Below are 15285 nucleotides of genomic sequence, written 5' to 3' on the forward strand. Positions count from 1 at the left end.
CAGGGAGACTTTAGAAAAAAAAAATAATAAAAAAAAATGATTTTTTCAAGAAGAATTTAGAAACCAAATAAAATAAAATGATTTTTTCAGGGAGAATTTAGAAAACAAATAAAACAAAAAATAGGCTTTCTATGGCCCACTGAGTGAGAGATGACGCACACAGGAGTCAGGAGTGGCACACAAGCCCAGAGGCCAATATTTATCTCCCACTGATTGATTTATTGATTTTTTCAGGTAGAATTTAGAACCCAAATCAACCAAAAAAATAAATAGGCTTTCTATGGTCCACTATTTGTGAGAGAGATGGCACGCTCAGGACTGGCACACAAGCCCAGAGGCCAATATTAATCTCCCACTCTTTTTTTTTTTTTTCAGGGAAAATTTATAAACCCTATAAAAAAAATAATAAATAGGCTTTCTATGGCCCACTAACTGAGAGAGAGAGATGGCACGCTTAGGACTGGCACACAAGCCCAAAGGCCAATATTAATCTCCCTTTTTTTTTCAGGGAGAATTTATAAAACCAAAAAAAAAAAAAAAAATAGGCTTTCTATGGCCCACTATTTGTGAGAGAGATGGCACGCTCAGGACTGGCACACAAGCCCAGAGGCCAATATTAATCTCCCACTTTTTTTTTTTTTTTTTCAGGGAAAATTTATAAACCCAATAAAAAAAATAATAAATAGGCTTTCTATGGCCCACTATCTGAGAGAGAGAGATGGCACGCTTAGGACTGGCACACAAGCCCAAAGGCCAATATTAATCTCCCACTGATTGATTTATTGATTTTTTCAGGTAGAATTTAGAACCCAAATAAAGCAAAAAAAAAAATAGGCTTTCTATGGCCCACTGAGTGAGTGATGATGCACACAGGAGTCAGGAGTGGCACACAAGCCCTGAGGCCAATATTTTTCTCCCACTGATTGATGTAGTGATTTTTTCAGGTAGATTTTAGAACCCAAATCAAGCAAAAAAATAAATAGGCTTTCTATGGCCCACTGAGTGAGAGATGGCACAGACAGGGATGGCACTCTAGCAGAAATGCCAATCTTAATCTCCCACAAAAAAAAAAAAAACTGTCCTTCAATTACTATCTCCCTGCAGTAATCTCAGCCAGGTATGGCAAGCAGCAATAAGGAGTGGACTGATGCACAAATTAAATAAAAAGTGTGGACAAACAAACAAGATAGCTGTGCAGAAAGGAAGGAACAAGAGGATTTGTGCTTTGAAAAAAGCAGTTGGTTTGCACAGCGGCGTACACACAGCAATGCAGCTATCAGGGAGCCTTCTTGGGCAGCCCAATGAGCTACAGCGCTGAGAAAAAAAAAAAATGTAGCTTCCACTGTCCCTGCACACCGAAGGTGGTGTTGGGCAGTGGAAATCGCTACAGCACAAGCGGTTTGGTGGTTAATGGACCCTGCCTAACGCTATCCCTGCTTCTGACGAAGCGGCAGCAACCTCTCCCTAAGCTCAGATCAGCAGCAGTAACATGGCGGTCGGCGGGAACGCCCCTTTATAGCCCCTGTGACGCCGCAGACAGCAAGCCAATCACTGCAATGCCCTTCTCTAAGATGGTGGGGACCAGGACCTATGTCATCACGCTGCCCACACTCTGCGTTTACCTTCATTGGCTGAGAAATGGCGCTTTTCGCGTCATTGAAACGCGACTTTGGCGTGAAAGTCACGTTCCGCATGGCCGACCCCGCACAGGGGTCGGATCGGGTTTCATGAAACCCGACTTTGCCAAAAGTCGGCGACTTTTGAAAATGAACGACCCGTTTCGCTCAACCCTAGTGATGAGTATGACACAGGGGAGGTACTCAGCTGAATGGTTCTGCTCAAAGTTTAGACGCTGGGCTGCTGAAGTATCCTGAAATGATGCTGCCCTGAGAAGGTTGTTCCACAAGGGCCTGTCCGACAATTTACAGGATGCTCTGGCATTACACTCTCCCCCGATAACCTGGAGGACGCCATGACGCAGGTGGTCTGTATGGACCGGAGGCTCCTTGCTAGACTAGTGATGCAGCAGGAGACCTCATCATACTCTAACCTGTGTGACACTGTGTCCGTCCCTGAGCCTAGATGTTGGGGCTATCTCGACAGAAAGATAGAGAAGACACCGCAGAGACAACCAACTATGATTTTACTGTGGAGTCTCTGGACATTGGAAAAGGGACTGTCCCTCTTATCCCTCTTCTACTAAGCCATCGGGAAACGCCTAAGTCTGGGTACCGACTTAGACTTAGAGTACCAGGTATATTTTTCCTCACTTGCTAAAATTTTGCTTCAGGTGGAACTGGAACTTGCTGGTGGTCCTGTCATGAGCACTGCCTTTGTTGACTGTGGTTTTACAATTAACCTGATTGATGCCCGGTTTGTGACTCTTAATAAGATAGGGACTGTCAGGCTAAAGGATCCTGTTAAAATTGTGGCTATTGACTCATCTCCTCTCACCCGGGACTAAATTTGTTTCATGTCTGAAGTTTTTTCTCTGAAAGTGGGTTCTACTCATGTGGAAAAATTGAGTTGTTTTGTTCTCGATAATTTGCCTGCTGGACTGGTACTAGGGATGCTTTGGCTTCAATGCCATAATCCTATCATTGATTGGGTAATGGGGAAGATCACTAAGTGGGGATGTAAGGATAATGGTATATGCTGCAACCTGGTACCTCTTGTCACCCCTGTAAAAATCTGTATCTGTGTCGTCTGTCGGTCTGGAGAGAATTCCGGAGTATCCTGAAGGACTTTGAAGATGTGTTTTCCAAAAGCGAGGCTGATGCGCTTCAACCACATAGGACTTTCGATTGTGCCATTGATTTAGTCCCGGGAGCCAAGTTACCCAAGGCTCGCCTGTTTAATTTGTCCAGGCCTGAGCATCAAGCCATGAAGGAGTACATAGCACAAAGTCTCTGCAAGGGGCATATTCGACCATCTGTTTCACCCATGGCAGCAAAGTTCATTTTCATTAAAAAAAAGATGGCGGTTTGCGGCCATGCCTCGACTTTCCGGAACTGAACAAAATTACGGTAAAAAACACGTACCCTCTTCCCCTGATACCCGATTTATGTAACCAACTCACGGGGCAAAATAGTTCTCTAAGTTCAATTTATGAGGAGCTTATAACCTTATAAGGGGCCGGGAAGGGGATGAAAGGAAAACAGAGTTCCTGATGATCAAATGGCTATTTGAAAGCTCAGTTATGCCCTGCCGTTTTTCAAAATTTCCTTAATGTTATTTCCTCTGACTTAATTGGGCCTTATGTGGTCATCTACTTGGAAGACATATTAGTCTACTCAGCAGACAGCCAAACCCACTTGCACCATCTGTGTATGGTTCTTAGGAGACTCAGGGAGAAACCTTTATATGCTAAACTGGAAAAATGTTCATTTTTTGTGCAAGAACTGTCTTTTCTGGCTTTAATTGTGTCAAGGGAGGGATTCCGCATGGATCCTAAAAAGGTTCAGGCCATTACGGATTGGGTGCAGTCTCATAACTTGAAGGGGTCTATAGAAAGTTTATTAAGGGTTGATCACAGGTGGTAAAGCCTTTGATGGAACTCACTCTCAAGGGGGCTTATGTGAGAAATTGGTCCGTGGCTGCAAAAAATTATTTTCTGACATTGAAAAAATGTTTTGCTTCAGCTCCTGTGTTGGTACAATCAGATCAGTCAAGACCCTTTATTTTGGAGGTTAACACTTCTGAGGTGGGGGTGGGGGCAGTTTTGTCTCAGGGTCCTTCCACACTCACTAATCCAAAGCCGTGTGCTTTCTTTTCTAAAAAATTCGCTCTGGCCCAAAGAAATTATGATGTCGGCAATAGGGAGTTGTTGGCGGTTAAGTTGGCTTTTGAAGAATGGAGGCATTTCCTGAAGGGGGCCAACCACTTCATTACAGTTATCACTGATTATAAAAATTTGGCCTATATCGGGTCTGCCAAGATATTGACCCCAGACAGGCTCTTTGGGTGCTTTTTTTGGCGATTTCAATTTACCATCACATTCCACCCAGAATCTAAAAATATTAAGGCTGATGCTTTATCCCGAAGCTTTGATTCTGTGTCCCCTCCAGAACCCCCCTCCTTCATTCTTCAGCCAGGAGTAGTGGTGGCTGAAATCTCATCTGATTTGCAGTGAGAGATTATGGAGGCCCAAACCCAGGCATCTGGTAGTACACCTCAAGGTAAATTGTTTGTACCAGAACGGTTCCATCTCAAACTCCTGCAGAAGTTTCACGATTCTGTGTTAAGTGCCCATCCTGGGATTGCAGCTATGTGGGGGAAGTTGCTAGGTGTTTCTGGTGGCTCTCTATGGTTTCAGATATTAAAAAGTTTGTGACTGCATGTGGGGTGAGCGCCCGTTCCAAGAGTTCTCATACCCAGCCGGCTGGGGAATTGATGCCTTTGTCAATTCCAGATAGGCCATGGGCACATTTTTCCATGGACTTCGTCACAGAACTCCCTCCTTCCAGGAGCAACTTAGTGGTATAAATGGTGATGGATAGGTTCTCCAAACAAGCCCACTTTGTACCTCTGCCTGCATTACCATCTGCTGAAACCTTGGCCCGCTTATTTATACAGCATGTTGTTTGGTTGCATGGAGTCCCTGTGAATCTGGTGTCGGACAGATGTGTGCAGTTGTGGCCAGGTTCTGGAGGGCTTTTTGTAAGAAGCTGGGGATTACTCTGTCTTTTTCCTCTGCCTATCACCCGGAATCTAATGGACAGACTGAATGCACAAACCAATCTTTGGAGCAAATTCTGAGATGCCAGGCCTCTTCCAGACAGGAGGACTGGTGTGAGGTATTGCCAATGGCAGAATTTGCACTCAACTCTCGGGTTAATCAGTCCACTGGAAAGTCTTCCTTTCAAGTCAACTATGGGTTTGATCCACATTTTGGGGAATTTTCCCACATGGATTCAGGTTGTCCTGGAGCCAAATGCATGGTTCAATGTTTGAGAACTCTTTGGAGGAAGGCTCAGACGAACATCTCTAAAGCCCAGAAAAGGTACAAATGATTTGCAGACAGGAGGAGGGGGCTAGGTCCGGCATTTGTAGTAGGCATTTGTAGTAGGGGAGAAGATGTGGTTATCCACCCATAATATCAAGCATAAGATACCCTCTATGAAGCTGGGCCCCAAGATTATTAGTCCATATTAAATTGTGGAGGTAGTAAATCCAGTGGCCTACAGACTACAGCTGCCCACCTCCTTCAAAATATCTGATGTCTTCCACAGGTCCCTGTTAAAGCCAGTGGGGATGGTTAGGGAAGATTCCTCAACCGCCAGTATTGGTAGTGGGACAGCTGGAGTAGGAGGTGGGGTGGATCATTGACTCTTGGTGGGTGTGCAGGAAGCTCCAGTATCTGATACATTGGAAAAGGTATTCTCTTGAGGATCGGTCATGGTTCCTGGCCAGTTCGGTGCACACCGATCGTCTGGTGCGGGCCATTATGCCAGATATCCAGAGAAGCCTGGGGGTCCAGTGGGGGGTAATGTAATGGTTTGGACAGGGTTATTGCCCTGCCCTCTCAGGGTTAATTGTTGTGGTCTCCTTTTGGATCTGGGAGGGATATTTAAACCCACGCTGGACTAGGATTCTCTGTCAGTTATACTTTCATTCTGTCTGTGTGCCTGACACCCTGGTGTGCTTGTGCATACTGTGTTGTTTGTTTGCTCTCTGTCCTCGATCTGGTCTGTTTGATTCTCTTGCCTTCTCTGTTTTGTGTTTGTAGTCATTCGCTTACTCTCTGACCTCTGGCTTCCTCCAGACTATCCCTCTGTCTCACCCTCCAGAACCTCGCTTATCTCCTGGTTATTGACCTCAGCATGCTTGACTACTCTCTGGTGCCGTTCACCTCCTTTGCACCCCGGCACCTGGCTCCACCCCTGGCCACTTCCCTCTCTGTCACATGGTTCAGGTCCTGTTTGTTACCCGGTGAGTTCTCGGCCGTTCTGCTCTGGGCTCCCTTACTGCGGCGAGTAGCCTCCCAGCAGTAGTTACACCCAGCATCCTTGACAGTAAGCTGTGTTCACTCCATCGCAGATGCCTAACAATTATTCAGGCTGACCAAAAGACCATACTCCACTCAGAATCAATGCTCTCCCACCTATGATAGCGCTAAGACTAGAAGAAGTTTTACTACAGTGCATTTGGTATTATGGAATAGATGTTTTATTTGCCATTGCATCAACCCTACACACATCAGCAGAAACTTACTGGCTGAACAGGCAGAGTTAGTTGTGCCTGAAATATGTACTTTATCACATATGTTGAGTCCTAATTCCATGCACTTCTGGGTCAGGAGACTGGACCATCAGCAAGAACTGGTCCTGTTTGCTACGGGCATACTCTTATGTACAGCCTTCAATGCACTGTCAGAAAGAGTATTCAATGTGGCTAGTGGCAAAAACATTACATTTGTCATAATGAATCAATCGTGGGTAAGTGCTAACTTTCGGGTGAATTTCTACAGTCACTGTGTCTGCAGACATCTGGATCCTTTCAGCGTGTACACCACACACAGTCAGGATTCTCTGGTGTTACCAGTCACGTGACTGTATGAATCCAATCTGAATAATTGCAATCATCTGCCAACTAGACATAAATAAATAATCTTTATTTATAGACATGCTTGGCATCACTCAATACTAGCAAATTGAGGGCGGCTTAGCATGTCTAGTTGGAATGTGGCAGGAAGAATTTAAATCAAATACTTGGAGTTAGGTGACTACTGACTCTCAGCCTTCACCTCCTGAGAAACCTGATAGTATGCAGTATGCACACTGTAATGATCTAGAAATCTGCAGCCCCATAGGGTGACTGCAGACTTTCCTCATGAAACCAGACAACCCCTTTAAAATGTTCTTTACTCATCTTAGAATATTTTCATTTAAAGAATATCTAGTATGAACATGTGAAATAAAAAATGGAGAAACTCTGTAAATAATATGCACTTAAAAAGGGCTACCCCACAAATAATAACCTTCAGATAGAAACAGTGGTCATATATATAAATATCAATCCAGTTACATTTATTTTTTAAACAAGTGCCTAATTTTCTATTTCTCTGGTGTTCCCTTTGCTGCCTTTACTTTCTGGTTGTATTCAGAAAACGTAAGTATGAATGTGTCACACTGCTTATTGCTGCTTTTACACCATTTTCTATAAGTTTTGTCAGTGTACTGATGTTGATTTCTATTTGTAGGTTTACTTGGGTTCCTATCAAAATCTTTGAGGATGGCAATTAAATGATGTCTATATGGAAAAGACAGAGTGGAGAGCAGAATAGAGACTACACCTAGCACAATAAGGGCAAATGTAATACAAAGGTTGGGCATGGGGCAATGGAACGTTGATATATTTTTATATAGGCATTTATTGAAGTAGATATAAGAAACTTTACAAGTGCAAACGTGATGTAGCTAAACTTTTCGGCTCGCTTTCCCACCTACTTGTTTTCCAATTTGGTCAACTCCTTTCTGGTGCCAATAAAGCCATATCTGTGAATTAATAAAGAAGGGGTGAGATGAAGATAGACGGAAAACAAGTAGGTTGGAAGGTGTTCAACCACGCCAAAGATTCACCAAGTACCTGTGCTTGATTTGAATAGCTATTTTGCGCTAACAAACTTCAAGCTATTTGATATATTTATATTAGTGGGAGATTCCTTAAAAATAAATACACAATAATTACCAGCTTGAAATATATTTTATTTTATAGACAGAAATGAAATCTCTAGGCACAGTATTAGGCATTAAAAGAACACAGAGGCAATAGGTTAGTGTGTACAGTTCTGTACAAAAATACAGTCTGAATAAATTACACTGCTAGCTATAAGATTGGACTTCACTTACCAGTCAGTTCATTGCATGTTTAATATTATACAGTCACATGCTATTCCGTATATATATCATGTTTTAAACACATAATCTTCTCTATAACTTTTTTTATTTGTACAAAAATTTAACATAGTTGTGCAAGAGTTTAAAGCAGGATATGCAATACTGGCACATAAACATGTTTAGCCATAGAAATTGGAATCAGTAATGGAGCCCTGATGGCTGTCATTCTTGTGACAATCTGAATTTATTGTATAAAACTAATTAAGAATTAGATTTTTTTTAACTTTAGAAAGTATTTCAGGTCAAAAACAAAAAACCAGACCGATAAACATACCAACTGGAAAAGTTACAATGAAGCATACAGCTAATCTAATGTATAACATACAGTGGCTGAATGGTAAAGATACAACAGTAGTTACAAGGGTGCTTCACCTGACACCCTTTTGCATACTATCTAGCTTTCTTAAATTTAAAGCAACAATTACTACTTTTCCAAATACCTATTTACCCTTTTTTATTCGACTATATCTCACATAGAATAAAACAAAGTTTAAAAAACAAGCTTAACTTTAGTTTATAATTTTTTTAAGTACCATATTACTTTAAAAACTAAGTAAATGTACCAGATATAATGAATAATTTATAATTTTTTTTATAAAAAATGATACACAGTAGTGCTATAAGCATTTAAGTGAATGATGCGTGAATTTTTAGTAACATATTTTATAGTTTTATTTATGGTGACATTTTCGGGTATTTATGAAAGCTCTATATCCTCTTGTGTAATGGAATTGAAATTCACTCTAAGACAATAAGTAGTAAAAAGATAAATAAATCAACTCCGTGTAAGTAAACAATGAGCAGAAGACAGAGTACGATAAAAACATATAAAAATATAGTAATGTTATCCAATAAGAGAGGTAAATTGACTGTGGTTCATTAAATTCCAAATTGTTTGATGTAATAATTGTGAAGCTAAAATAGTAAAGAATGCAATGGGGAAACGAGGCTAAAGTAGGTAATATATTTAATACTTGCTAAAGATCTGACATATTTTACACTTATTTATCATCTTTACAACCCTTTTCCACTTGCAACACTTTTATAGCAATGCATTTTTTCCAGGATTCTTGGAAACGGGTCATAATTACTCCATATATCTTGTGATAAGAATTATCTTTGTCCTATGTTGTATTATGTACTGTATTCATCCCATATCTATAGATTTCTTATAATGGTTCATTACATCATTTATTTCTATAGTGTTGCTATGCTCATTCTCTAAAGTGCCTTTACAGTAATACTAGTTTAAAAAATATTTAAGTAAAATATTGAATTAGTGAGGTATATCTATATATTAGGTGCTAATAATTGTGCATAAAGCTTATTGCAAAACTTTTTAAGAAGATAAAATAGCTTTAGTTCAATTTAGTTGTACAATGGAAATACAGAAATCTAGTTTTAATGTGCAATATACTTGATAGGATATATAGGACCCTAACTACATAAACTTATACCTGATATCACCGCCATGAATGCACATTCTGCAATGGAGCCGAGTAGTCTATGTTGCCTTGAATGAGTGCACAACATGTTACAGAATGTTAGTCCCTCAACTAACAAGACCAAATTTCAAAATAACCCATTTAAATGTTCTCATTCGCAACTTAAACTACATAGATTAAAGGGTTGTCCAATCTGAACCAGTTGGTAGTTGGTAAACCTTGTCAAAGAGAAGTACAAGCCCTTTAATAGGGTTTTTATGGCACCAGAGGTTCCATCCGTAGATGTAATGTATAATTCTAATTATTTTAAATATTTGTCAACCACTAAACATATTAAATTGTAAAAATGAATGGGGTAAAATCCACTGGGAATGTGTAGTGTGTATGGAACAGTTGATAAAGTTCTTAAAGGTAAGAAACTGAGTAAGAATAATACAATGACACTTTGACATATTCACTGTAGACTAAATTGTATTATTATTCTTTACGTTCACCTTTTAACTTTTTTCTCACTAAATATCCTTCATAAAAAATTAAACATCCTTATATTTTATAGTCCTACAAATAGGATTTAGTATTTTTTAATATGTATTATAGGCACAAAAATAAAACCTAAATATATGAAACAAAAGTCAAGTTCACTGTATGTGCTCTCTGTGATTGATATTTATTTCTGTAATCTCTGTGTATCTTTAGGAATTCATATTGTACCATATCATAACCAAAATATCAAAAATATTCTGTGCTTATTCATCGGAGGGCACTTAATAGAACACATGGGATAAAAACAATGTTGTATACATTATGCTTAACCCATTCTCTAAAACATCACTGTTTCTGACCATATAAATCTGGTAATAATAATAAACCATTTATTATGAGTCGGTATATGCAAATTACCCTGACTAGTCAGGGGGCATCTCTTGACTGAGAAAAATCAGGCACCATACACTTTAATTAGGCTCTCTTGGGTGTACTTGACATTTTCTTCATATTTCAGAAGTTTATGAACTCTCATGCATGCAATGGAATTAATGCCTCCCTGTGCATTTGCAATGTGCAATAAAGTCAGAGAGAGAACACGCAGATTTATTGTGCATGCTCATGAAAAAAGAAAGTCTAACGCATGTGCAGGATTTTAACAGTATATGAAATAACTTATCAAGCGAAGAGCATGTTAGTCATAGTCCAAAGAGTGTTATTAACCAGTTTAGGACTGGGCCACTTTGCCCAACTCCTGAACAGGCATATTTGGGGATTTTTCCTATATATAGATTTTAATGGCTCTAAAAAAATATTCTCGTTAAGAAATTAAAATTATTTTTGCCCCTTTTTTGCGATATGTAGGGCTTTTTTAATGTCCTTTTTATTTTACTTTTTTATTTTTTGTTGATATTGAGAAAAATCTTGGGAATCTTTGGAAAGCACTTTAACATTTTTTATTGTATATTTTCCCTGTAAATGAGAAGAGTACATTAGCCCCAGTAACAGTGGAAACTCAGCTTCTGGCATGTATAGAAAAGCTGACTGAATATCCTAGGACTCAGTATCTCCTGCTCCCTCCCTACAATCAGTGATCACAGGATACATGGGTGTATGGAGGGAGAACTCATAGTGCTTTCTAACATGTATGCACAGCTGTTTTTCTGTGCTGTGTATAAAGCGATCAGGAAGGCAGAGATTATAATACATTTTTCTGCTTTTTTATCAGGAGTCCAGCTGTGTCCCATAGTGGCAGAATCAAAAACGTTAGTTGTAAGTATATGGGTGTTCCAGAAGCAGTTAGTGTATAGAGCCAGACTACCCACAGGTTCCTTTTAATAAATAATATTTTTTTTTTGCATACAATGCCCAATTCTAATCATTTATCATTTTTGGCAAAGGTTAATGTAATAGACATTAAAAGAAAAAATATTTTTCCTCAAAGCTAGAGATCAGTCTATTGTGGCAGTTTAGCATCCCTAGTGCATGTGCTGCATATATACTGCAAAAAGCAGTCTTAATATAGACAAAGTATTCCAGGGTAAACATCTATAGTACTAGGAAATCACTACTATTAGTTACCACAGCTTGGGTATTGTCTTTATTCATTTATTGACATCATTGTTGGGGGTCTTTGAAATTAGACCTTTCACTGTATCCTTTCATATTCTTCTTACATATATTTGCGGAAAACACTAAAAAACTGTATCAGAAATGTGCAATTCAGCAGATTTTCCACTAATATATCCTTCCGTTCAAATCTAAGATATAGTAGAAAGTATAAGCAACATTAGTCTTGAATAAAAAGATAAGTTAGTGAAGTAAGATAGTGGTTAATTATTTGAAGGAATCCTACATAAAGGAGTTATCTGGGAAAATTATATTGAGGATCTATCTCTAAGGTCTTTGGTGAACTTCTACCCATGTGACCTGCTAACAACTGATTGGGGCTGCTGGGTGCTAAATATCCTTGTTCGTTCCTATATTGATGACCAAATACTGCAAGGTGTTTGATCCCCATGCTTCATACTATGACCTATGGCTATGATTGATATGTAGTTTTTAAATATCAGAATGTAGGATTCAACACCATACAGCCCCATGAACAGCTGTTAGCAGGTACCATGGCCATATGAGTACACTGTGAACGTAGTCTGAACTACAAAGCTATATTCACTAGTACTGTATATTAGCTCACAATCACAACCACCCTTTTATATGAGCTAAGCTGCAGTACCACCACAGAATAGACACTTCATAGTGTACATGTACATGTATGTCATGTTCTGTATACTATATAATTACGGCAACAGAAACTAGTAACAGCTGACTTGTAGGTGTGCTACTTGTCAGCCCCTACTACTTTGATATTTATAACCGTTTATTATCAATAAAAAATAATCAATACTTTAGTCCCTGCCAACCCCTTTAATGTCTTTGCCGTTTAATTCAGATGTTTTGAACCATAACGACACGTGAAAAAAATGTATGCTAATCCATATAATTGACTATAGAAACACTTTGTTATAGCAATCGTCAAACAACTTACACCATCAGAAAACAATGTTAAAAACACCTAAAAGCAAGAGTATTTGAGAGTTATAGAAGGACATGCTGTGACATAACTATCACTGCATATCCATAGTAGTATCAATACTTGTCCAATTATATAATTCCCTCTGTATGCTCTTGTTTGACATTTTCTACAATAAAATGCTTCTACTTTCAATAATATGGATGTGGATCAATTTTCTTCCAGTGTTGTTTTGATTGGGAACAGTACTGATATGCTCATGTTGCAATCCTCTTTTAGAATTAGTTGTGCCTGATATTTTTGACATATAATATGGACCATGCTACATTTGTATGCATGATAAGTTGATATACAACAACTATTTTTGTCTGCAACCTTAAACCAGTTCAAATTGAAAATATCCGTGACTTTGCCCTTTACTGTTTGGAAAGCTAAATGCTAGATACATGACATGAAAATATTGATTTAAAGTAGGGCATACAAAATTGTAGAGTTGCACTTGTTATGAAAGGTTACACTTACAGTATAAAGGAGACAAGTCAGTTCTTTTAATAATTTTGAAGAAATTGAATAGATTGCACCTTAAGGAAGCTAGATTTAATAGCATTACTTAGTAATTTATCATAGACTAAGCATATCAACATTTTCTTGTATTTCAACTCATTTTATTGGTGACATTTTAATAAAACAACCCCCCCAGTTGGGGGTCGCCTGTATTGACTTTCATTTTACAAAAAGCTGCTAATGTAAAAAAAAGAATTTGGCTCATTTAATAATAATAATTAGTTGTCCATATCTTTAACGGGTTGGTATGCAATACAACATTCCTTCTCCATTTTAATGACAGTAGGGGGTCCGTAACTTACAATCAAGCAGACTTTGTTTTAAAAAGGGTTTGTCTTGATGAGACAAAGGTTAATAAAAAGTAAAATGTAGATTTAAAAAAACAACTACGGTAATTCATTGCACTACATTATTTCCTGAATGAATTCATGGTAGAAGCAGATGGCAATGGGTTTTTACTAAATCATTTGAATCTTTTTTAATTATGTCTGTCTAACACATCTGACTAAATTTAATGTTTTATCAATTAAATATTGTGGACACATATTTTTCAGTTTTTCTTGTCTAACAAGCAGTCTAGGAAACTATCTATTTAAAGTGTGTTTTGTCAATCTAGAAAAAAAGAGAACATTAATGTATCAACTTAAAACTGATTCATTCTGAGGGTTTAATGATATGAAAATATGTGGCTAATCTTCTCATGAACATTAAGGGAATACATTGTAACATTTGGTAATTATAAACTACGTTCATAAACTCTATATGGATTTACAATACTGCAAAATATCATCTAAGGAAAATGGTACATTAATATAGTCTTCATATGTAACCCTTCCGCTACAGTACATACTTTCTTTGAAAGAGGGTTGCTTAAAAGTACTATTGACTTTCTAGTCATTCTCATAGGTTTAACTATTATCTAGTTTTCACAGTTCAACAGAAACTCACAAATCTATTTTTTTATATTTTCATGGAAAACAGATGTCTGCTTTTTTATACTCTATGCAAAGGTGAATTTCATTTGGAAATTACATGCATGTTCCTTCAGATGTTGAAAAATGTGGCTAAACTGCTTACTTTTACTTAGTGAACTCTTTATGATGAAGGCAAATTTAGCATCTTGAACATTAACTTTATTTTTTTCTACCTCTGTAGTTTCACAGCATTTGTTTTCTATATAACTTGGTCCAAGAAAATAGTGACCTCAGTGGTATGACAATGGTTAAATTATGTATTTTCTTTCTGTTGCATTCCAGAGAAAATTGGGCACCCATTGCCATATTAATTTCATTACACAATTTATACTGTAATCACCTTTGTGTTATTTCTTTTACATCCAACAAAAAAGTTAATATTGGTACAAATTGCAGCAATTAGCTATGGAGTTATTGGTCATTCATTCCATTCTTTATAGCTTTCATAAATTTTTCTGCATTTTTTTTCTTTCAAACGCTTGTAAAGCCTGCTATATTATTGGCAGCCAAAAGGTTCTGGGAGATTAAATCAACTGAGCCGACTTTCTGATGCTCCATGTGTCTTCTACAAAAGGGATGTACAAAAACTCGATTAAATCTATTGTTTCATTATTGTTTCCTCAGACAGCTAGTAGTAGTCCTCATAATTCTTCGGATTCAAACAGTAAAGTATGGCGCCTCCAAATGAAAATATTGTTGCTCCCCATGCTAAGCCATAGCCCCAATTGAATTCATGATAAATTTTTAGTGTGACAGTTTCAATGAATTTGATTGGATACAGGACAAGACCACATACTTGAAGGACAACTGCAAGAGAAAAGAGAAAAAAAAAGAAGTTAAATTAACATTAGTACAGTCAGCATACAATATAAAATGTAAATCAAGCAAAGCCAAAAATCTTAATTCAATTTGAATTTTTCCTGTAAAATAATTTACATAAATAGCAACAATGCTGTATATTGGTATTCTTCCCATTACAAGCAGTAAAGGGATATAGGGATCAAGTTAACCCCTTCATGACCCAGCCTATTTTGACCTTAATGACGTGGCCATTTTTTGCAATTCTGACCAGTGTCATTTTATGAGGTAATAACTCGGGAACGCTTCAACAGATCCTCGCGATTCTGAGAATGTTTTTTCGTGACATATTGGGCTTCATGATAGTGGTAAATTTAGGTCGATAATTTTTGCATTTATTTGTGAAAAAAATGGAAATTTGGCAAAAAAATTTAAAATTTTGCAATTTTCAAATTTTGAATTTTTATTCTGTTAAACGAGAGAATTATGTGACACAAAATAGTTAACAAATAACACTACCCACATATCTACTTTACATCAGCACAATTTTGGAAACAACATTTTTTTTGCTAGGAAGTTATAAGGGTTAA

General features: G+C 37.8%; 1 protein-coding gene across 1 annotated transcript in view; it reads right to left on the reverse strand.

The window, feature by feature from the left end:
* Nucleotides 1-7685: 7685 nt before the first annotated feature.
* TMEM47 (transmembrane protein 47) overlaps nt 7686-15285 on the reverse strand; it is a 319081-nt gene continuing 311481 nt past the window's right edge. The window contains exon 3 of the mRNA XM_069757657.1: nt 7686-14704. Coding sequence (XP_069613758.1) covers nt 14526-14704 — 179 coding nt within the window. The 3' untranslated portion in view covers nt 7686-14525. The remainder of the gene's footprint in view (nt 14705-15285) is intronic.

This window comes from Ranitomeya imitator, chromosome 3, assembly GCF_032444005.1.
Source record: "Ranitomeya imitator isolate aRanImi1 chromosome 3, aRanImi1.pri, whole genome shotgun sequence".
Classification (NCBI taxonomy): Eukaryota; Metazoa; Chordata; class Amphibia; order Anura; family Dendrobatidae; genus Ranitomeya; species Ranitomeya imitator.